The 24904-nt window shown below is 44.2% G+C and overlaps 1 protein-coding gene across 1 annotated transcript in view; it reads left to right on the forward strand.

The window, feature by feature from the left end:
* The window catches only part of LOC308324607 (myosin heavy chain, fast skeletal muscle-like), an 84472-nt gene extending 73159 nt beyond the window's left edge, over nucleotides 1-11313 (forward strand). Inside the window, exons 19-41 of the mRNA XM_080776737.1 lie at nucleotides 144-261; nucleotides 350-473; nucleotides 612-748; nucleotides 2594-2849; nucleotides 3158-3400; nucleotides 3564-3740; nucleotides 3826-3971; nucleotides 4176-4266; nucleotides 4543-4932; nucleotides 5079-5205; nucleotides 5394-5512; nucleotides 5610-5806; nucleotides 6777-6960; nucleotides 7216-7381; nucleotides 7672-7796; nucleotides 7899-8207; nucleotides 8314-8517; nucleotides 8922-9047; nucleotides 9278-9448; nucleotides 9542-9646; nucleotides 9742-9837; nucleotides 10929-11057; nucleotides 11166-11313. Of these exons, the coding sequence (XP_080632863.1) occupies nucleotides 144-261; nucleotides 350-473; nucleotides 612-748; nucleotides 2594-2849; nucleotides 3158-3400; nucleotides 3564-3740; nucleotides 3826-3971; nucleotides 4176-4266; nucleotides 4543-4932; nucleotides 5079-5205; nucleotides 5394-5512; nucleotides 5610-5806; nucleotides 6777-6960; nucleotides 7216-7381; nucleotides 7672-7796; nucleotides 7899-8207; nucleotides 8314-8517; nucleotides 8922-9047; nucleotides 9278-9448; nucleotides 9542-9646; nucleotides 9742-9837; nucleotides 10929-11057; nucleotides 11166-11186 (3761 nt within the window). The 3' untranslated portion in view covers nucleotides 11187-11313. The remainder of the gene's footprint in view (nucleotides 1-143; nucleotides 262-349; nucleotides 474-611; nucleotides 749-2593; nucleotides 2850-3157; nucleotides 3401-3563; nucleotides 3741-3825; nucleotides 3972-4175; nucleotides 4267-4542; nucleotides 4933-5078; nucleotides 5206-5393; nucleotides 5513-5609; nucleotides 5807-6776; nucleotides 6961-7215; nucleotides 7382-7671; nucleotides 7797-7898; nucleotides 8208-8313; nucleotides 8518-8921; nucleotides 9048-9277; nucleotides 9449-9541; nucleotides 9647-9741; nucleotides 9838-10928; nucleotides 11058-11165) is intronic.
* The last annotated feature ends 13591 nt before the right edge of the window (nucleotides 11314-24904 follow it).

Raw genomic sequence — 24904 nt, forward strand, 5'->3', positions numbered from 1 at the left:
TAAATGCACCATTTTCCATTTACCTGTCCTTTTTTGAAAATCAATACAAATATTTGAAACAGACCATACACATTTAAACAATGATTGTGAGGTGGTCATTTAATGCGTCTAATGTGTCCTAATAATAATAATAATCTTTACAGGTTTGATGGAGAACTTCCTGGTCATCCACCAGCTGAGGTGTAACGGTGTTCTGGAGGGCATCAGAATCTGTAGAAAGGGCTATCCCAGCAGAATCCCTTATGCTGACTTCAAGCAGAGGTATACCCATTCCTTTTTCCAGCAGCTTTTAGTTCCACTTCTATTTAACAAGAAGTATGCAAAATGACCATGAACTTCCACAAAACAGGTACAAAGTACTGAATGCCAGCGCATGTCCCGATGGTGCGTTCATGGACAACAAGAAAGCCTCTGAGAAGCTGCTTGGGTCCATTGATGTCCCTGTTGCTGAGTACAAGTTTGGACACACCAAGGTAATCTTGTTATGGATTATGGACAGAGGACTATAAAGGTTTATGTTTACAGTTGTTATATTACAGTGTTAGTAACATTGTATTAAGTTGTATTCAGTTGTTACAGTGTTGTTACAGTGTTTGTAACGCTGTATTCAGGTGTTCTTCAAAGCTGGTCTGCTGGGGACACTGGAGGAGATGCGAGATGAAAAACTGTTTGCTCTGGTCACCATGACTCAGGCTCTCTCACGAGGTTTCCTCATGAGGCGGGAGTTTGTCCAGATGATGGCAAGAAGGTACTTTGAAAACACACTTTATTCAATATTTAGTACAATTTTCATTGCTGTTCAACACACATTTTTATAGTGTCAATTCACTATAATAAAAGCTTCGTAGCGTATATAAACAAGGGAAGAAACCTCGAGCAGAACCAGGCTCTATTGTGGGTTGCCGCCATCTGCCTTGTCAGGGGGACAATAATACCAACAGCAATAATAACGGACATAATAACATTATAAAAGCAGCTACAACCTGCAAGGAAACCCTCGATCTGCAGCTGGGGGTTCACAATCCACAAAAAGTAATGCTAAGTTGATTGTACACTAGTCCTTACCCGTTCTGAATAATATGAACAGCAAATATATATCTAGTAAATATATATATATATATATATATATATATATATATATATATATATATATATATATATATATATAGAATATTAGTGGTCCATGACATGAAAATGATGTTTGACAGTCAGCAATATTGTTGCTTATTCTAGATGTATTTTCGGATTTTCTGACTTTATCTGGCCTGTTAACATTTTCATAGACCTGGTTGCTTGTTTCCCTCTCAGTCAATGTGGCAACCCTGGTGTTGCTAATGTAGCTTAGCACACAACAGCTAGTAGCAGTAGTAGTAGTAGCTATGTAGCAGCCTTCTGGCTTCATGTTTAAAAGTATTTTGCACAATTTATGTCCCCGAATGTATGGATATGGACTTATGGCTCCATCGCTGCCTCTTTCTTTAGTAGAAGTAGACATTGTTGCTGAGTGTTTAGCGTCCGCGCGCGCACACACACACACACACACACACACACACACACACACACACACACACACACACACCGCCTCCTGGCCTGAGGGGGTTGGAGTGATGTAAAAACAGTATTTGTACAGTGAAATACATCGGTAAAATCGGTAAAATGTAGCCTAGCTGGATTCTGGGAGCGTGCAGATTTCTTTTGCCATGGAGAGATGTGTGCTAATAGTGTGGCTCGGTCGGAGATAGACGACACGACAGACGGATAAACGGGGGTAAACGGCTGTGCTGTCTATTAGGACACACACGCACACACACACACACACACACACACACACACACACACACACACGCGGCGCCAAATTGTATAGGGCACATTTTGTTGTGTTGCAGCGGTAGCTAGAGGAAGCATGCCAGTGGGGTAACGGTGATAACGGTGGCCTGTGATGCAGGTGTCGCTAAGGGACGGAGATGCGAGGTTAATTCACTAATACATTCATTATTAATCATTAATGTGTCAAATGGGGAAAAGGGCTCCGTTACGCCGTCCATATAATTATGGTCCATGCCTGTGTGAAAAGTGGGAGTGATTCGTGCAGTTAATGATGAGATAACGCGCTGTCAGTGACATTCATTCAGACATTCAGACAGACAGACATTCAGACATTGTTAGAATTATTATTTAGATGAGTATGAAACTAGGGGCGAACCATACATGGAATACCAAGAGTCTAGGTTGTGGAAAGTGTTATTTTATATTCACAGATATTATTGTCTGGAATGAGCTGTATGTCAAGCAGTCTCATTCTAAACTCTCCTATACAACAGCGTGAAAATACTGTTACACAGGCTGTGCTGGGGATTTTAGGTTTTCAGTGGTTTTGAATTTTGTGACTTCATGTGACGTGTGCTATGTAATTTATTGGTGCTATGTAATTTTATTCGACTATATGCAATTTATTGGTGCCATGTAATTTTATTTAGCTATTTTTATTTATGTTGCAGGACCACATTGGTGTGGCTTGTATGTGTATATCCTGGTTTTAATTTATACTGTGACCAAAATCAAATCAATCATGACTGCAACTGTGTTCCCTCAGAGATGCCGTTTTCACCATCCAGTTCAACGTGCGCGCATTCTGCAATGTGAAACACTGGCCATGGATGAAGCTGTACTACAAGATCAAGCCTCTCCTGCAGAGTGCTGAGACTGAGAAGGAGCTGATGAACATGAAGGAAAATTACGAGAAGATGAAGATTGACCTGGCTACTGCCTTGGCCAAAAAGAAGGAACTAGAGGAGAAGCTGGTGGCTCTGGTGCAGGAGAAAAATAACCTTGCCATGTCAGCAGCATCAGTAAGTAAATTTGAACTCCCTCAGATCCCTAAAAGTCTGTGCTCTGGCCTGAACAGTTCGCTCAACCGTCTGGGCACCTAGGCTGCCAAACCAGCCTTACGGTGTGCCGCGGGTTCAACTCCCGAGCCTGACGGCCTTTGCCGCAAGTCACTCCCCATCTCTCTCCCCCTTTCCTGACTGACTACTGCCCCAAAAACAAATCTTTAAAAAAAATGTCTGTGCTCCCCCAACAGGCAACTGCAAAAGTATATTTCGACCAGAACAAATGTTTGCTCCCTTATGTTTTTTTCTTCTTTATTGACAACCAGGGAGACGAGGCTCTGAATGATGCAGAGGAGAGATGTGAAGGTCTTATTAAAAGTAAGATCCAGTTGGAGGCGAAGCTCAAAGAGACGACTGAGAGACTGGAGGACGAGGAGGAGATCAATGCTGAACTGACTGCCAAGAAGAGGAAGCTGGAGGATGAATGTTCTGAGCTTAAGAAGGACATTGATGACCTGGAGCTCACCTTGGCCAAAGTGGAGAAGGAGAAACATGCCACTGAAAACAAGGTATAGAATATACTGTATACCTTGTTTTCAGTGGCACGTTTCTATAATCTATATACTATCGATTCTACTCTAAATTCAAGATGAATACACCCTAGTCCCTGGAATTCACTTTGTAAAGCACTGATCCATTCCTGCTCTGCTTGTTCTGCTTACTGCATATCAGGTGAAGAACCTGACCGAGGAGATGGCCTCTATGGACGAGGGTCTTGCTAAGCTGACCAAGGAGAAGAAGGCGCTCCAGGAGGCCCACCAGCAGACCCTGGATGACCTGCAGGCAGAGGAGGACAAAGTCAACACTCTGACCAAGGCCAAGACCAAGCTGGAGCAGCAAGTTGACGACGTGAGTTTTACAAAAGTTACAAATCGGGATGTTCTGTTTATTGTTTCACTGAACAATGGTGTACAAATAATGAATCATTGTGCAGCTGGAGGGGTCTCTGGAGCAAGAGAAGAAGCTCCGCATGGACCTGGAGAGAGCCAAGAGAAAGCTTGAGGGTGATCTGAAACTGGCCCAGGAATCCATCATGGACCTGGAAAATGACAAGCAGCAGTCAGACGAAAAGATAAAAAAGTAATGTGGAAAATAATAATAATAATAATAATAATAATAATAATATTAAGAAGAAGGAGAAACAAATAATATCAACAATATGAAAACCACCTGCAGAATGACATTAAAATACGATGCATGTATCATGTTCTGTAAAGCACTTTGTGACTATGGTATGTCTGAAATTTTTAATTTAAATACATTCATTATCATTTATCAAAACAGGAAGGAATTTGAAGTAAGCCAGCTTCTTAGTAAGATTGAGGATGAACAATCTATGGGGGCTCAGCTGCAGAAGAAGATCAAAGAACTGCAGGTATTTAATTTCTTTCAAATCTAAAGTTTAAAGATGGAGTGCTGTGATTTTTTCCCCCACCGTAAAACATGATCAGGTATTATTATTATATAAGGAGGAAGATCTTTTTCCAAAAAAATAAGTGTACAGTATTTGTTAAAATGTCGTTTTTGTGTGGACATGCCCACCATTTCAAGTATGCCTGGTTTGCCTGGTGCGTGGTGATTGGTGGTGATGTGGATACATCTTCTAATAAGAGTAAATGATGATTGAAATAAATATAATTCATTTGAAAAGGCTCGTATTGAAGAACTGGAGGAAGAGATTGAGGCGGAGCGTGCTGCTCGTGCCAAGGTTGAGAAGCAGCGAGCCGATCTCTCCAGGGAACTGGAGGAGATCAGCGAGAGGCTGGAGGAGGCCGGCGGAGCGACCGCTGCTCAGATGGAGATGAACAAGAAGCGTGAGGCTGAGTTCCAGAAGCTTCGTCGTGACCTCGAAGAGTCCACGCTGCAGCACGAGGCCACCGCTTCTGCTCTCCGTAAGAAACAGGCCGACAGCGTCGCAGAGCTGGGCGAGCAGATCGACAACCTCCAGCGTGTCAAGCAGAAACTTGAAAAGGAGAAAAGTGAATACAAGATGGAGATCGATGACCTGTCCAGCAACATGGAAGCTGTTGCTAAGGCAAAGGTAATAGAATGTCTGTGGATAGTTCTTGAGATAATACTAAAGTACTTGACAATTAGAATATTGAACTACTGTAAAAAGGAACATGACATAATAAATGTCGGTCACACAGTTAATTGACCATGACCATGTCTATTGTTAATCAACAGGGAAATCTTGAGAAGATGTGCCGCACCCTTGAGGACCAACTTTGTGAAATCAAGTCCAAGAATGATGAGAATGTTCGTCAGATTAATGATGTTGGAGCTCAGAGAGCACGACTGTTGACAGAAAATGGTAAATGTGCTTTGTAAAGTACCGTATACTTGACATCAGTGACGTAGAGTCTGTGGGGGCCAGGGGGCCTTGGCCCCCATGAGGAATTGAACCGTATTGTACAGAATGTGTTAACAGTTATCCCAGGCATTTTACAAATATGTATCAAAGAAAGAACATTTTTGAACAATATTTCACTTTCTAACTAGGTGAGTTTTCTCGTCAACTGGAGGAGAAGGAAGCTCTTGTCTCACAGCTCACCAGAGGCAAGCAGGCCTTCACCCAACAGATTGAAGAGTTGAAGAGACACGTTGAAGAGGAGGTCAAGGTGAGGAGGATTTCTTATTTAGACATACAAATAGTCCTTGGATTATATTTTTGTGTCATATTCAGTTGACATTATTTTGGCAATTTTATTTTTACAGGCAAAGAATGCTCTTGCCCATGCTGTGCAATCAGCTCGCCATGACTGTGACCTTCTGAGAGAGCAGTTTGAAGAGGAGCAAGAGGCAAAGGCGGAGCTGCAGCGAGGAATGTCCAAGGCCAACGCTGAGGTGTGTCAGTGGAGGAGCAAGTATGAGACTGATGCTGTCCAACGCACCGAGGAGCTGGAGGAAGCTAAGTATGTTTTAGCCCTAACCACACTAATGGGTCACCATGCAACTCCTTGGGTCCAAACGGTTGCAAGGAGTTAACGCTAAAACTTACTTCCACATGACAGTGAACTATAGTGAAGTGTCAATTTAAGGACTTTTAGGACATATATATACATATAGGCCTATATATATACACATATACATACATACATACAGGACTTTTAAGACATATATATATATGTATATATATATATATATATATATATATATATATATATACTAGAGCTGGGACTCGATTAAAAAAAATCTAATTAATCAGAGGCTTTGGAGTTCATTAATCTCGATTAATCACATTTTGATCGCATATCACTATTTAACCCGAGAACAGTGAGAAACCTTTTTTTCAAATGATTTTGGTATCCCAGTGAATAGTAACTACGGGATTCCACTCATTTTCAACATTTTACTATCATTAATATACCTTAGAGTTGTTGTGTGGATATAATAAGAAAGTCCCCCCCATTCTGTGTTGCCTAGAACTGGAGGTCTGAAAAAAAAAAATCTGTAACATTATGAAGTACATCTCAGTGACATCACAAAAATTTACTTCATAATGTTACTGTTTTTTTCAGACCTCCAGTTCTATAGGCAACACAGAATGGGGGGACTTTTTATTATTTCCAGTGCACACATCTCCATAGAAAATGCGTTTTATCCCAACAGTGATATATAGGCAGTAAGTGCCTATATAAAGTGTCTTCAGTGTGTATATGAATACTCAAATGTGCTTTACATGGCTGGGCATGAGAAAACAAATAAAAACAACTTTATTATGGGGGAAACAAAAAGGTGCGATGCATTTATCTGTAGTTAATCGCGATACATTTTTCTGTAGTTAATTCATCTCGATTAACGCGTTAAAGACCCGGCCCTAATATATACACACACACACACACTACCCACAATGATTTGATTCCATTCAACACTGATAAACAGGAAGAAGCTCGCCCAGCGTCTTCAGGATGCTGAGGAACAAATTGAGGCTGTGAATTCCAAGTGCGCCTCTCTGGAGAAGACCAAACAGAGACTCCAGGGTGAAGTGGAAGACCTCATGGTTGATGTGGAGAGGGCCAATGGTTTGGCTGCCAACCTTGACAAGAAACAGAGGAACTTTGATAAGGTGCTTTGACATACAGTTGATCATTTGTGTCAGCGTCATTATTACAACGGCATATTAATCCGACGGTGCCTTATTTTGACAACGTGTTGGTCCGACTCGCCCCATTACTAGCCCTGTCCCTAACCTCACACAAAGCCACGTTGTCGAACTAATGGGCGTCGGAATTACAAGTGAATCCCGATTACTTTGAAACATAATCATTTTAGCCTCCATAAAGTGAGGTAAATTACACATGTTATTACAAATGCTGTGCAGATCCTGGCAGAATGGAAGCAGAAATTTGAAGAGGGACAGGCAGAGTTGGAAGGAGCACAGAAAGAGGCTCGCTCTCTCAGCACTGAGGTGTTTAAGATGAAGAACTCCTACGAGGAGTCTCTTGACCAACTGGAGACCATGAAGCGTGAGAACAAGAACCTGCAACGTGAGTCTTTCTCTACATTCAATATACGTTTTTGCTTCAATGGTTTTAGCCAACTTGTTTTGAGCCAGAGCTCCGTCAAAATGGGTTTAATGTTTAATCTCAAAGTTCACGTGTGTTTAATGGGAAGGCTTCATGTGTGTTTAATATTCAAAGTAAATATAACTATGCCTTTACAATTCTCAAGTTCAAGATTGATTGTGGATTAGGCTACACCCATTTAGTTATTTTGTTTTTTTCAAATGCAATTTTTTTTTCTTTCTAATTGAACCTTTATTTTCAATCAATTGCAGAGGAGATCTCAGACCTGACTGAACAGATCGGTGAGACTGGAAAGAACATCCATGAGCTGGAGAAGAACAAGAAGCTGGTGGAGACAGAGAAGGCAGAGATCCAGACCGCCCTTGAGGAAGCCGAGGTAAGACTATTAGCTTGTACATCCAATGAGATTAAAAAACTGGAGTAATACATATTACATGCATAGGTCCGTTCTACCTTTTGATCCTGCGTTACATTTTAGGGTACTCTGGAGCACGAGGAGTCCAAGATTCTTCGTGTCCAGCTGGAACTCAACCAGATCAAGGGTGAGGTGGACAGGAAGCTGGCAGAGAAGGATGAAGAGATGGAGCAGATCAAAAGGAACAGCCAGAGGGTGATGGACTCCATGCAGAACACTCTGGACGCTGAGGTCAGGAGCAGAAATGATGCCCTGAGGATCAAGAAGAAGATGGAGTCAGACCTGAACGAGATGGAGGTTCAGCTGAGCCACGCCAACCGCCAGGCTTCTGAGGCCCAGAAGCAACTGAGGAACATCCAGGGACAGCTTAAGGTGCAGGACATAGTAGTTAGGCACATATCCAGACAGAGGAACTGCTCTAAGTCACATTATGATGTTTCTCTCGACATGACCACCTGAAATGTGTGTTTATTTTTAGGATGCTCAACTGCACCTTGATGATGCTCTCAGAGGTCAAGAAGACCTGAAGGAACAAGCGGCCATGGTGGAGCGTAGGAACGGCCTCATGGTGGCAGAGATTGAAGAGCTGAGAGTGGCTCTGGAACAGACAGAGAGAGGCCGCAAAGTGGCTGAACAGGAGCTGGTGGATGCCAGTGAACGCGGTTCACTGTTGCACTCTCAGGTAAGCACTGATGGAAGAAGTACATTTTACTTAAATAAAAGTATCAATAGAAGATTATTAAACATTTACTTGAGTAAAAGTACCAAATAATTGGTATCAGAATATACCTAAAGTACCTAAAGTATAAATACACATTATGCAGAAGTTTTCATATATGTATAAAATGTGTTGTGAGCTGGTAGAGCAGCTATTTTCAAATTGCCAAATTATATGGTAGGTCTGAAGTTGTTTTGTAATAAAAAATAATAATAAAAAAGTAAGTAGTAACTCGAAGTTCAAAATTTTGAAAACTAGTATGTTTTCAAATAATTGTGTAGTGCAGAAAGCAAAATGATCTACATGATATGTAGAATAAAAGAATATTCACCAGTAATGTATAGTTACAAACTGAATGTTGATTTTAGAACACAAGCCTTTTGAACAGCAAGAAGAAGCTTGAGGCTGACCTGACCCAAGTCCAAGGTGAAGTGGACGACAGTGTTCAAGAAGCAAGGAATGCTGAAGACAAGGCAAAGAAGGCCATCACTGATGTAAGTTAGGATGCCATACCCTTATCTAGACTATACTATTAGCATATGCTATATCCTCATGTCATTCATATTTACACGCAATAACCTTATCTATTAGATATCTTCTGTCATGCTTCATAACGTCTATGTCGGGTGGTAACCTCATACTGTATGTCCAAAACTATTTACCTTTCAAGATTGAAATTCAAAAATAGCAACCATATTAACATAATACACAAATGACTTTCCAGGCTGCTATGATGGCCGAGGAGCTGAAGAAAGAGCAGGACACCAGCTCTCACCTGGAGAGGATGAAGAAGAACCTGGAGGTCACAGTGAAGGACCTGCAGCACCGTCTGGATGAGGCTGAGAACCTGGCTATGAAGGGAGGCAAGAAGCAGCTCCAGAAACTGGAGTCTAGGGTAAGATGTAATTTACTTTAACACAGGCTACAGTACTAGACAATTTATGATATAAGAAGAAATAACCTCATAATGAATAATTCAACTGTGAAGGTGCGTGAGCTGGAGGCAGAGGTTGAATCTGCACAGAGAGGTGGAGTAGATGCAATTAAAGGTGTCCGCAAGTATGAGAGGAGAGTGAAGGAGCTGACATACCAGGTAACGTATACCATGTTCACTCTAATAACCAATATGCCTCTGACAAAATTAACAGATTGCATACAACTAACATAATACATTTACTGTCACTTCAGACTGAAGAGGACAAGAAGAATCTTGCCAGGCTTCAGGATCTGGTAGACAAGCTACAGATGAAGGTCAAGGGCTACAAGAGGCAATCTGAGGAAGCGGTAAGACAAAAATTATCTTTAGTTGTGGTCGCCATGGGCTTAGTGTTAGATTTACTAACTAGCCCTTACCCGTTGTGAGCGGGGGGGTACTGCGCCCTGGGTGCGTTTTCGCATTTTTAATTCACTAATAAATTCATTATTAATTTATAATGTGTAAAATTGGAAAAAGGGCTTCGTTAAGACCTCCATATTATTATGGTCAATGACTGTGTGAAAAGTGGGAGCGATTGGTGCAGGCAGTGAGGAGCTACGGCGGTGTTTCTGACACACAGACAGACAGACACACACAGAGACAGACACACATTCAGACAGACATTGACTGAATTGTATTATGATAATGGAATAACTACAGGAATAATAGGAATCAGTTATGTAATGCAGAGTATTTTTCAGTGTCCATCTTGCTGCTTTCCCAGATCAGCACATGCTTGCACAAGCTTGCCATGCTTCTGCAGTATGAAACACACACACAGCGGCACTGCACCTCACACACGCAGAAGCTCTACAACACAGGTTCTGAAAAGGGCAACCTGTTCCACAGCAATGCACAGATGCTGCAGACGTAGGCAGTTTGTTTCAGGCATAATGGTAGAACGTTTCCCAAATGGACTACGGAAAGGTATAGATTGTATTCCCTCTAAAGCCCTAACCACACCAAAGGGTCTAGACTGTTTTAGCGTTGTCCCAGCGGTGCGATATGTCCTGTTGCACGTTGACGCATGTCGTCCCAAGTGATTCAACACATGGAGTTCAATGGCCCAAACCACACCAAAAGGTCACCATGCAACTGCTTGCAACCGTTTGGACCTAAGGAGTTGCATGGAGACCCTTTGGTGTGGTTAGGGCTTTATATGGGAGTTTTCGCTCTAAGCGCCGAACAAGAACACGGTCATGATTGTGCCATTCCAATGAGGATGTGTCAAGGCTCATTCATCCAAGGCACTCGTGAACATATGAACATGATGCATGGGCTACTGCATTAGCCACAAACACCCTTTACAATTTCCTAAAATTGTCTTGTTTGGACTATATTAAGATTAAGATGCTCTTTTCACATATTGAAGCTTTAAACCATCTCTATCATATTATAGGAGGAAGCTGCCAACTCTCACTTGACCAAGTGCAGAAAGGTTCAACATGAGCTAGAGGAGGCAGAGGAGCGTGCTGACATTGCTGAATCCCAGGTCAACAAGATGAGAGCTAAAACTCGTGACTCCAAGGTAAATACATACATGTGCAATGCCAAGGTTTATTAAGATGATTATCTTTAACTAACAAAACAAAAAATATGTTGAATATCTAATAGTATATTCCTATTTTTTTTACAGGGAAAGGAACCTGCTGAATAAGTTCTCCAATTGAAGTCACCATAAAAAGTCATAAAATACTATCTTAAGTACCAGGTCTAAGACCTATAGTATTTAAGACATGCATAATAGGGCCAAATCATATTCAATAAAGGTAGCAACAAAATAATTGTGTAGTTTCTTGTATTCGTTACTTCAACAATCACTTGTTATTGTCAATGGTGTGTCTATTTTATGCTATTTGACCATTACAAACACGTTGGAATGCTTATTATGATTGGGTGTGTCTGGAAGCCTACTTTTATTTATTTGTATATATTATTTATTTTGAGGGTTTTCTTTACATAGACACAAGGACAACACAGCAGACTTACATACAAGACAGTTACTTACATAAAAACAACAATGAATAAACAAGGAAAAAGAATAGAACTAAATAATTAAAATAAAATGAAAAATAGCTAATAAATAATAGTTTTCAAGTGGTACATGGGTTGTATAATGTATGTGTGCACGTTAAGGTGGGTTCCGTCCTAAACAGAGTCAACTGCGCTCTTCAATATGATTTAAAAAGGGGGTCCATACCTCTACAAATACATCTGCTTTATTTTGTGTTTCATACTTGAGTCTCTCCAGTGGTAGTATTGACATTATTTGGGCCATCCACATATGTTCTGTGGGTATTTCATCTGTCTTCCAAAAAATTAAGATACATTTCTTTGCTAAGAATCTAAATAGATCAAATAATTTCCTATGAGCAGAGCTCAACTTTACATTTGGGTCTGCCCCCAACAGGTATAACAGAGGAGATTTTCTCAATTTTACTTTAAGGATTTTTTCAATTTGATCATGAATTATTTGCCAAAATGGTTTGATTTTTGGACAAAACCAGAACATATGCGGGTAGATACCCAAATGCAGTTTGCATCTGTTACATAGGGGAGAGTTCTCCCTGGACATTTTGTTTAGACAAACAGGGGTTAAGTATGTTTTGAAAATAAACTTGTAATTATGTTCTAGGATTCTAGGAGTAAGTGAAGATAGATTTACTTTTGCACATATTGTTGTCCATGTTTCCTGGTCAATTACAACATTTAGATCTTTTTCCCATATCCTTTTCAGAGGCTGGAAGGATGACGTCACTCTACCATTAAGGATTTTATAAATCTTTGAAGTGAATTTTAACATAGATTGGGTATTAATAATGCATTGTTCTATCTCATCTATGTGAGACCTAAAACTATTTTTCCTAAGCAAAGATTGTAAAAAGTGTCTTAATTGTAAGTACTGGAATAAACTTTAAATAAACTTTTTGCGATACGTTAATACGGTCACTTGTTTTTGCTTACTTTTACGTCTTCCCCAGGAACAAACAGGGGCTGGCAGAGATCTGGATACTTCCTGATTAATGACAGAAGGTCATACAGCTTCAGGCCTTCAGCTAGCTGTTCCAACATAGGCTGCAACCTCAGCATTGCATGGAGTATGATGACCCTGCAAAAGTAGAAATATTAGCTACAAAACCACACTCTAGTTAGTATATCTTCTTATACAAACAGAAACACACATACCGAACAATGGACTCCTTCTTTTCAAATGAGACATTTCCGGTATATCCGTGATCGTAGATGTCGTCAGATAGGTCTTGAATTGATTGCTCCGTCGATGACTACCTGAAAATGTTAATTAAATTAAGACTAAGAACATCCTGGAGCAATATTCCATGTAAACATGACAATATAAATTGACAGGGAGTGCCCCCCACCCCTTCATTTTTTTTTTACATAACCCAGCAGCATTTCTAATCACACAGGACATACCTGGTCAATTAACGCCCGCAACTGTACATCTGCCACTGCGCTACTGTTGAGATCCAGTGTGTTTATCTGCCCACTGCAGAGGTAGCTGTACGTCCATGGGCTGAAGAAGGCAGGGGATGGGCCACCTTGTGCCAAACTAACAGCCAAAATCTCTCCAACAGTCCTATTTACACAAATGGAGCATTAATTAATTTACTTAAGTTAGAAAACAGTAGAGTAGTTTGTCAATACTTTATCAAAAAGTATAAAAAATAAACACACCTGAAGAAGCCACCGTCAAAGTCAGTCAGAGAATATCGTGGGATCCTCTGATTTTGTGGTCCCTCAAAGAAGCGGCCCTCGATTCCTGCAACAATTTCTATACCAAGAAGAACAAACAGCCTTTACTATGGTGCTCAATGGCCTTCTGCATCAAGTATTATTTTGTCGTATCGTTGTGGCCCTCTGACTTGTACAACTACTAGCCAATTTCTTTAGACCAAAATATCCATCCAGATAAACATTTAGGGGGTTGTCTAATATGGGTTATTCAGAAGACTGCCACTACTCTAAATTAATGGGTATTCTATTTAAGTACATTAGAGAATGTTATTGGTAAGTATGACATATTACAGAGAACATTGTCTTCATGAAGATTTTGTTTAGGTACCCATATAACCAAAGTACATTAGTCAGTTAGCAGACGCTTTTATCCAAAGCGACTTACAATAAGTGTATTCAACATAGGTAGGTAGGCAAGAAACTACTAATCACCAGAAGTCTTAAGAGTATTCTCTTCTAAAACAAGCAACTTAGAGCATACCTAGCACTAGGGTAAAAGTGCAATATATCGGAGGGTTACACTCTCTGTAACCCGGGTTCTCTGAGTGGAGAGACTGGCTCTCCACTACATATTATTCAATATGTACGGGAACTGACCCGACGGGGCAGTGTACATGGATATCTCTTTAAGACACATCCTCTATGGTGGCCCTGCGCAGATGCCAATCAGCGGGCTATTTAAGCCCCATCTGTGCAGAGCCACTTCGATTAACTTGATTGACACGAATTTCGGAGCGGCTCTTTTGTGGAGAGCCAGTCTCTCCACTCAGAGAACCCGGGTTACAGAGAGTGTAACCCTCCGTTCTCTATCGTGTTCGAGACTGGCTCTCCACTACATATTATTCAATATGTACGGGAACTCTCTAAGACACACCGCGAGGAAATAAGCAGACCAGCTGCCCCCGCGGCAGCCCGAAGCAGTTTACCCTGAATTCAATCCGAGCCTATAAGTGGTGAGTGCCCAGGCCGTAGCCATCCCTGGCGCCAGCTCACCAATGTGCTCCAAAACCCTTGGATAAGAATATGATGCTCGTGGCCTAGGTGCAAGACGCAACCTAGGCCCAGCTGGCCCAGCCAGACGCTGTGGCCAGTCAATAAAACTCGTGGCCTAGGTGCAAGACGCAACCTAGGCCCAGCTGGCCCCCAGACACTGAGGCCAGTCAACAACTCGTGGCCTAGGTGCGAGCCGCCACCTAGGCCCAGCTGGCCCCCAGACACTGAGGCCAGTCAACAAACTCGTGGCCTAGGTGCGAGCCGCCACCTAGGCCCAGCTGGCCCAGCCAGACGCTGCGGCCAGTCGACAACTCGTGGCCTAGGTGCAAGACGCAACCTAGGCCAAGCTGGCCCAGCCAGACGCTGCGGCCAGTCAACAAACTCGTGACCTAGGTGCGAGCCGCCACCTAGGCCCAGCTGGCCTTGACAGACACTGAGGCCAGTCAACCAACTCATCGACGCTAAGGCCAGTCCAAAGCTACTGCCTGGAGCCCAGTGCATGCCCTGTGAACTGGGTGCTGGCTGCCACGTTCACGCAGTAGAACCTTGTGAATGTGGGGGGCGTCGACCAAGATGCTGTTGTGCAAATCTCGGACAAGGTCACGCCTCGCCACAAAGCGTACGCCCTTCTTGTAGATGGAGCCCGGGCTTCCTGCAGAGTCCCAACTGCCGATGGAGGCAACCCCATGGCTAGGAACTCGGCCCTCTCAGGGGCCAGGCCCAGAGCTTGAGTCCCTGGGGAAAGGGATGAAAATGCGACCCGTGGGCTTGAGACAGGAGGTCCCGACGCACCGGGAGCTCCCAGGGCCGGCCTTGAAGGAGGGGAGCAATTGCTGAAAACCAGAACATGTGGGGCCAATTGGGGGCCACCAGGATGAGGCTCACCTCCTCCGCCTGAACCCTCTGGAGGAGCGGATGTAGGAGGACGAAGGGAGGGAAGGCGTAAAGGAGACCTTTCGGCCACTGATGTGCCATCGCGTCTGTGCCCAGGGGAGGGTCGTCCCTCGCCACGGAAAAGAAGAGGGGACAATGCGTCGACTCCCTGGAGGCGAAAAGGTCGACCACGGCGGTGCCGAATTGATTCCAGATCTCGTGCACCACCTGCGGCTGTAGTCTCCATTCCCCACGGGGGGGTCCCTCTCGGGAGAGCTGATCTGCAGCCACATTCTCCTGGCCCGGCACATACATCGCCCTCAGGGACCTGAGCCGCGGGTGTGCCCATTCCCATATCGTCCGGGCTAGACTGCAGAGGCGAGGGGAGCCCAAGCCGCCCTGCCTGTTGACATAAGCCGCCGCTGCTGTGCTGTCCGTTCTCACCAGGACATGGCGGCCCCTTAATTCTGTCTGGAAGCGGCGAAGCGCTAGATAGATTGCCCGCAATTCCAGGAGGTTGATGTGCTGGGACGACCAAGGCGCCTGCCACCGACCACTGACGCCGTTGCCGTTGTGGACTGCTCCCCAGCCTGTCAGCGAGGCGTCGGAGGAAACCAACTGACGACGCAGTACCGGACCCAGCGCATTGCCCTTCGTCAGAGTGGCCGGCTGTTCCCACCAACGGAGGGCCACTCGCAGCCTGCGTGTCACCAGTACTATGGCCTGCAGGTCTCTCTGAGGGCAAAGGCCCAGACTGAGCAGACAACGCTGTACTGGCCGCATATTCAGGAGTGCCAGGGGCACGATGTGTACTGTGGCCGCCATAAGCCCCAACAGGCGAAGACATAGTCTCCAGGTCACCCTGGCCCCCAGCCGAAACTGGGACAAGCAGTCCCTGATGGCGGCCTGTCTCACCGGAGTGAGGGACAAAGTCCCCGCCCTGGCATCCACACACATGCCCAGGAACTCCATGGACTGTGACGGCTGGAGCTTGCTCTTCTTCTCGTTGAGGCGAAGGCCCAGGTGACCCAGATGCTGCAGGAGCCGAGCCACGTTGTCGTGGCACTGCCCCTCTGAGCGGGCACACACCAGCCAGTCGTCCAAATAGTTCAGGATGCGAAGGCCCTCCTCCCGCAGAGGTCCCAGGACTGCGTCCATGCACCTCGTAAACGTGCGGGGGGCTAGTGAAATTCCGAACGGTAGGACACAGAACTCGAAGATCCTGCCGTCGAAGGCGAACCTGAGATACCGCTTGTGTCCCTCCCATATCGGAATCTGGAAATATGCATCCTCCAGGTCGATTGATGCAAACCAATCTCCTGGTAGGATGGCCTGTCGGACCCTCGGCACCGTCAGCATCCTGCAGCGCAGGGGTCTCAAATACTTGTTGAGCCCCCGCAGATCCAAAATTGGTCTCAGCCTCCCATCCTTTTTGGGGATGAGGAAGTACCGGGAGTAGAAACCCGCCTGCTGGGTGGCCTGCGGCACCACTCTGATGGCCCTCTTCACCAGGAGAGTGGTGATCTCTGCTGCCAAAGCCTTCCTGTGTTTCACGTCCGCCACCACTGTAACAGTAACAGACCGTGTCCGTGGGGGCGAACGCAGGAACTGCAGTCGATACCCCTGGGTCATGGTGGAAATCACCCAGGGGTCCGCCCCAATTGTCCCCCAGAACAATGTCTGCTCCAGGGGGCGGCAAGAGGGGGCTGAGCCCCCCCCACCGTCAGGAGTGCGAAGGGGGCGCCTCTTCCTGGTTATAAGGCGCCGTAGCGCCGGAGGAGCCACCACCATGGCTGTCGGACGCTCTGGGGTTGGCGGAGCTAGCGGAGCTGGTGGGGCTGACGAAGCTGTGGCTGTAGGCGGTTGCCTCCGCCGCTGGTCGCCCCCGACGGCCGTCTTCAGCCGCTTGGCCTGATGCTGGGCTAAAATGTCCTCTACCGGTGCCAGAGAGAATGATCGAGCCCTGGCCTCCCTCACTCTAGCCGGCAGGATGAAACAGTTTATACAGGATGCCGGGTCCAACCTGGCCATGTGTGCATGGTTCAGACCCAAGCACCACATGCACCTGTCATGGCCGTCCTCCATGGGCATTTTCACCGCACACACCGAACAGGTGTGCACTGAAGTGGCCATGTTTCTGTTTCCCCTATGTACCTCAATATGTATAGCTATGTGTTATAATTTATATATAGATACATATATATATGTTCAAATTGTTCATATACATATATAGATATCTATCTATCTACTTATTTGATTATTCAGACAACTTAAGTATATAGACATGTATTATAACTGCATATATTTAATTTATATATATTTAATTTATCTATATATATATTTATATATAAATACATGAATGTATAGCTATTCAGTTTAGTAGATGGGTATATAGATATGTATCACAGTATACTATCTGCCTATATATCTATAAGTGTGTATAAGCCCGCTTATATCATAGACAACCTGGCAACCAGCCTACACGACGAGTGAGGGTGACAGAGTGTGTTCACTCGAGCCCCCTCCCAACGCCGACGTGATGACGTCAACGCGGAAGTCGGGAGTTTGTTATTGTTTTTTCCTCTCTGCCGTGTGAACTGGCCGTATACACTGTCTACTATACAGCCGCGATGGTCAACCGGGAGGTTTGCCGACGAGGTCGGTTCCGCTCTGGGTCTCCCAGCGCTTCTGCCGATGGGAGTTTGTTATTGTTTCCCTTCTGCCGTGTGGTCCGGCCGGACCGCGGTGCAACGAACAACGACCGTAGATGGCCTCAGAGTACGCCGACTGGGTCAGCTCCTCTGGGTTCTACCCCGCCGGCCGCCGCCGCGGTGTACAGCCGCGATGATAGACCCGGAGGTCTCACCGCTTCTGCAGCCAGGGAACCAAGGCTCCGCCAACGTGGTCGGCTTCGCACTTGGCTTTGGCCACACCGAACGCCGTCTCCTAGTTTCCCCCAACGTGGTCGGGTTTCACTAGGGAACGGACGCACGGACCGAACGCCGTCTCAAGGTTTCCCCCAACGTGGTCGGGTTTCACCAGGGAGCGGACGCACGGACAAGCTGAGGCTTCCTCCACTGTCTAGCGGATTAGGCCTGCAGCTTGTTGCTGTTGCTGTTTTTTTGATGGAGCTACGCGGCGCCCTGAGAGGAGTCGCGACGACCGGCTCTCTTCTTACCTAGGTAAGTGGACTGTGCCACGCAGCTGTTCTAATATAGTCTTTATGGATGCGTTTCCAAACTGCTGAGATAGCCTACGTAACGTCTGCTCTCGTGGAAATCAAAAGATCGAAGTGGCTCTGCACAGATGGGGCTTAAATAGCCCGCTGATTGGCATCTGCGCAGGGCCACCATAGAGGATGTGTCTTAAAGAGATATCCATGTACACTGCCCCGTCGGGTCAGTTCCCGTACATATTGAATAATATGTAGTGGAGAGCCAGTCTCGAACACGATAGAGAACAGCTACCTACTTTCTTAAACAGATGAGAGAAATAGGAAACTCAAATGAGCAAGAGCTAAAACAAATAAGTGTAGAAAGTATGACTGATATCATTCATAAGCTGACATCTAAAACAGTTTCCGTGGACTCTATAGTAGTCTACAGTATATAAGAATGTGTTCATTTTTGTTTTACCTGTGAGAAATTCTTTTCGGAGAGCACCGTCGTCCACTCCTGCCTCGACAAAGAAGGTCACTGTCAGGCTAGCAGAGGGTGAATTTTTCTTTTGACGCTGCCATTGCAGAAGGCCTCTCTCCAGAATGTTGGTTCTTGATATTTGGATCTTGAACGCTTTGTCCACTCTTTTATTGATGGTGTCGAATACATCATCAACACTGCCAAAGATAACTCAAAATTAAGGCAACGACTAAATGTTATAAAATCTTTATGTATTTAGACATTTACCTTTTGATCTGCTCCTCTCCACTGTCCTGGCCCACGGAAGTTGTGTCAGTCTTACCATTTCCCCTCTTCATGGCAGTCTCAGTATCACTCAGATTGTCCTCTCCTATATACATGTACCTACAAGTGAGACATTGATATAAGGTGGAAGAAAGTACTAGTAGTAAAGTACTTGCTAGGCACTAGGTAGCATATACATTTTAAATGAAAAAACAAAACAAATACCTTTCTCCACACATGCTAGCATGGATCTCCAGGAACTGTGATGAAAACTTCATGTAACATATAGGACATGGAACCTTCTGATGGAGAACAATTTGAAAATTAACAATTGCCCCAGCCCCACACAAAACAGTTAATGCAGGCATTTCATAAAACATTACTTTAATACCTCTTCAACAGAGGTCTTTGTGTTATGGTGCAGAGGAGGTGCAGTCTCATGGTGCAGATGGGGTGCACTCTTTGTGTCAGGGTGCAGAGGGGGTGTTGTCACAGAAACTATCTCGACCTCACTTTGACATGTCTAAGATGAACAGACAAAATACAAAATTTGTTGCACTTGTATTCACAATGTGTAATGGCTGTCACATTCCCATTGACATTTGTGTGTGACGTTACATTGCAATTATAAAACCAAAGGAATGCCAAGCAGCTGGAAGTAGGTTTCTATACAGCACTGAAAACGGATAAATCAGCTATCACCCACCCTACAATCTCAGTGTGCGTATGGTGCATTATTATTTAAAAAGAATGTACACGCCATAAAACCGATAATAAATGACTAGCACAAGCTTGACAACTTCACCAAGGGACAAAACAATCACCTATTTAATGGTGACATTTACCTCATCATCATCATAATCATCATCGTCATCCTCTGACGAATGAGTCGCCACACACTGCTGAACGTGAAGGGGCAAAATCTGCAAAGGATAGGTCACCTTGCATGTTTTGCACTGTTCTTTTGGTGTGTGAAGGAACTCTATTGCGTCTGGAGGTAATGGAGTCAGGTCGAACTTGTGTTGCAACGGCACAGCATACATTGTGTTTTTCCCTCCGCCCGTAATGCTCCGTAGGAAGGTCCCAGAGTATCCATCATTAAAATCAGGAGAGATCATGACAAGTCTTCGTTTACCCTGACCACCTGTAACACAACATTGTTAGTATCATTTAATTGTGGTTGATGGGACAAGTTATATGAATGGCAATGCATTACAATGGATGCTATATGTTACACATTTTCATCACCTGGAGATTTGTAAAGGTAATAGCCTCCTGTCACGTCCATCATCTTTGGATACTCTACTTGCAGTAGTATGGAGAACTAAAAGAATAGCATAGGGACTATGATGTCTACATGCTTGAAGAACAGCCTAACACTAGGATGAAAAGCATGTTTCAAATAGACACTTTGTAATGTTGATTAATTAAATACATAGGACCACAATGGAAATTGGAAACAAGTCCCAAGGACCTTTTTGTGTTATCCTTTTAATTACTGTACCATTTACATAACTGACTAATAAAGTATTCAATCAATCTTCATACCTCATCATGGCTCATATCCTTGGATATGTTGACTAGTCTCTTTCCAAGTCCTGCCTGGGCAAGCTGGAACTCTTCCTCTGGGCTTGGGGTTGTCTCTGCATTCATGTCCAATAAAAATAAATAAAAACTAAAAGGCTTCCAGGGTCTTGGAGACGATGTGGATGCTTTAGTCTGCATCTTTCACTTTCCAAGAAAGGAAGTTCTCTTGGGGAGAAAATTGAAGGACCTGCATAATTAAAAACAAGTTATTTGTTTAAAACATGATAGTACAACACCACATTAAAATCTCTTAAACCCCACAGGGGTCCGGGAGGGAAAAACTAAAATATCGGAGTTGGAACCTGAGACCTTGACCAGCCCCATTTACCCGCTGAGAGCTGTTCATGAGGTGGACTGGGGCTTGGGGATTGGGGATCAAAAGGTTTAATTAACGTTCCCCACTCTACATACATCTTGGCTGAAAATAGTAGATCTACAAGCTCACAATGCTTGCAGCCTGATGCCTTGAGAGCTTGTAGATCTGCTATGTTCTCTGAATGTTAGCCCCAGAATATGGATACGGTTCTAGTGGTTAAATGAACAAACAAATAAAATGCATAAAATCTCAGACCTGTTCATGTCGTTATCCAGAGGAGTGTGTTGCACGTTCTGAGAGAGCACATTGATGAGGTTCTGTGCAACCGAAGCCACGTTGGTATAGTCAGCATTCTGTTAAGACGAAGACAATACATTAATTAATTTCAATTTTATAGCACCAAAACTACCAGTTCAGCAGGGTTGCACCAGAAGAGACCGTCTGTGGTGCGATTAAAAAAATACTTTAAAATAATGGGATTCAGATTTTACAGGGGCCAGTTTCGAATTGCAGCCATCCGTAGGTGCCCTTTGAGAGCGGTTTTGAAGGAGTCAAGGGATTCACATGTCTTAATGACTGTTGGTAGGGCGTTCCACATTTTTGTGGCATAGGAGCGAAAATAATTTAGTCCCTTGTTTGTGCCGAATCTGGGTTGTACATGGTTTGTTGCACTACCTCTGGTGTTTGTTTACATTAAGGAAGTATTTAGACAGGTACATGGGTATCTTAGTGGTGTATCGAATATTGTGGACCAGACCCATTGCAAGATGCTGTACTCCATCGCTCTGATCGTTACAAAATGAACCCGTCATTATCGGATATTTTAATAAATCCTAACATCTAACTTATTTAAAAACAGTACTTACTTGCACGCTGGTGACGCTGGTGTTGGTAATGGTACCGGCTGGTACTCTTGGTCTTGGACCGGGTGGACGCAGCCGGTACGGATCCATCTCCTGTTGAAGTTGAACTGAAACTAACTAGCTAGTAGCTTTGATGCTAACGCAACTCCAACGTGACTCAAGCTTTATGCTATTTCCTGAACGCACGGTGATGACGTCACGGGGGACCTGTCAATCAGGATTCCACGCCCCTCTCGGTTGAGGCCGCGCCCCCAGGCAACTTCAGGGCCAAAACAAGACGTAAATGTTTTCGACCTGAAAGTGAAAAAAGTTAGAGGCGAAAAAAAAATCAGATTTTACAGAGGCCAGTTTCGAATTGCAGCCATCCGTAGGTGCCCTTTGAGAGCGGTTTTGAAGGAGTCAAGGGATTCACATGTCTTAATGACTGTTGGTAGGGCGTTCCACATTTTGGTGGCATAGGAGCGAAAATAATTTAGTCCCTTGTTTGTGCCGAATCTGGGTTGTACATGGTTTGTTGCACTCCCTCTGGTGTTGTGGGTGTGGACTTCGTTTACATTAAGGAAGTATTTAGACAGGTACATGAGGTACTGAGTATCTTAGTGGTGTATCGAATCTTGTGGACCAGACCCATTGCAAGATGCTGTACTCTGTCGTCGACCCTAAGCCATCCCAGCCTGTCAAAGTGGGCAGGGGTGAGGTGGGTTCGGGGGGTGAGGCCAAGTAGGAGCCTGACCAGTTTGTTTTGGGAGGTCTGGAGCCTTGTTTTAAGGGCCTTTGAGGTGCTGTGGTACCAAGAGGTGGATGCATAGTCAAAGAAACCTTGTACGAGGGCTCCTGTTAAGGTCTTCAAAGTGTTTTTGTTGACCAGTGAGGAGATCCTGTAAAGGAATCTTGTTCTTTGATTGACTTTTTTGATTACGTTGGTGGCCATTTTATCACCGGAAAGATTGGCCTCCAGGATGGAACCTAGGTAGGTAATTTCATCTTTTCGTGTGATAATGTTGTCACCCACTAACCAAGAAGCCATCTGCCTTGCTGAGATTACTATTTGATCCGTAGAGAATGGATTCAGTTTTTCCCAGGTGTAAGGATGTAAGGGTGAGCTGTGATTGGCTGAGTGAATCATGTGGATGATGCTGCGGTGGCCCAATTAACGGCCGGCGCGCTGACTGAGGTTCCCTGACTGAACTTGCTCTGCGCATGTCTACGACAGGCGCAAATGCTCATGTAGAACATTCCTCTGTCAATCACACTCCTTAACAGGGTCCTTGCAGAGGGCAGACAGGGGATATCGTGTAGGTTCACGATATGCATGATTGTCTCTCTTTTGGGACATGTGTATCCTGGCTCCAATATGCGCATTAACTCCTTGAAACCTTCTCCTTCAACAATGTTAACTGGTCTCATGTCCAGCGCTACGAATTTAGCAATTGTGGCCGTAATTGTCTCTGAGATTGGTGGCCTATACTCCAGTGTCTTCTGCTGTGGTGCTGCGGCTGCACTCGATGTGCTGGCAGTGGCAGTCTGTGGGTGTACCTAAAAAGAAAAAAAAGACCCCTGATTGATATTCCATTAAAAATATAATATTAAAATAATAAGAAAGGGAGTATAGGGACCTATAGTCTTGTCAAACATACGGAACTGTTGAACTTACGTTTAGCAAGTGGTATGACATGTTGCTTGTTGTCGAGTGGTACTTTATCGCAGATCTTGCTCACTTTTGTAATATCTTCAGGTAACTGCTCAAAGTGTTTTCACACTTTTTAGGTCTTCTTCTTCAAAGGCTGTGGCATTGTGCGTGTTGTGTTTGTGCTTCTTTTATTATGTAACTTGACTAGGACTAGACTAGTAGAGGCTTCGTTCATGCAGGCTTGAGTCATTAGCCAGATTGAGCACAGCAGGTGAGATTGAGGTTCTGGAGTCTATCAGGCCAGCGGCAGCGCACTGTGCGATTCAAGGCACAGGCACACAGTGTCCACATGCACATTGTAGATTGATTAAAAACAGTCAGAAAGCATGTTCAAATGTGTTTATGTTAAATAAGCACCCCTAGGACCCCACTAGGGTTGCCACCTTTGAGATCTTGAAATAAGGGACACTTATAGGTCCACAAGTGTATAGTCAAGAAAGCTATAGGCTACTTCAAGTTTAAATTGCTTTATTAGCAATGAACATTCAAGTGCTGTTACTTAAAGAATTATAACCTGCCTGGAGACACTTAATAAATCCAAATTATATCTCCTCTCCCAGAGTAAAACAGTAAATAGCATTATGTCATATTTGGTGTAGACCAGAGTAAAACAGTAAACAGCATGTCCTCTTTGGTGTGTAGACAGTCAACAGTTAACAGCTTTCCCTCTCTTCCTATAGCTGTGTTACTTATTTTTCCAAGTGTACTTCTTGTCACTCCACGCAGCACTGAGTAGCTCTTTGTCTTTCAAAGCAGTGCTGTGAAACTCTTAGTTGAGAGTGATCAGGAGCTCACTCCTCATCAGCTCCACTGAGCACCTGTTCCTTCTGTCACTCCACTTGTTGGTCATTCTGGAGAAAATCCTTTCCACATATCCAGTGGATGCTGGGATGCTCAATATGTGGCTGATGATAGACAGCATGCTGGGCAGGTCAGCTTTTTTTTAAATAGCCATCCACCTGCCAGCAACACCTTGGGACTTCCATAAGTTCCATTCATCCTCAGAATCTCCTCTGAGCCTCTTATGGATGTTATTGGCTGCAGTACATTCATCATAAAGTTCATCCATATTCACTTTATGGATGAGGTTGAGCTTAGTAGCCACCTTCTCAATGTCAGTGAAGGTCAAGGTGTCATGGTGCAGAGAGAGAGAGGTTGCAGTGAGAACAGCCAGTTGTCTTCTGAAAAGTTGAACTATTTCTCAACATATCCAATTGCTGTGTTAAGAAACGCAGTGAAATCTGTGCATGCCCTGTTCGCATCAGGTGGAATTTAGTAGCCGTAGAACTACTGCTACAGTATGTTTGCACTGTAGCAAAACAAAGCTGCAATTGATGCAGGGGGGAAGTGTTACTGAAACGATGTTGGTGCTTCTTGCACCACAACAATATTTAA

This window comes from Protomyctophum bolini (assembly GCF_963924005.1).
Source record: "Protomyctophum bolini genome assembly, chromosome: 11".
In the NCBI taxonomy this organism is placed as follows: domain Eukaryota; kingdom Metazoa; phylum Chordata; class Actinopteri; order Myctophiformes; family Myctophidae; genus Protomyctophum; species Protomyctophum bolini.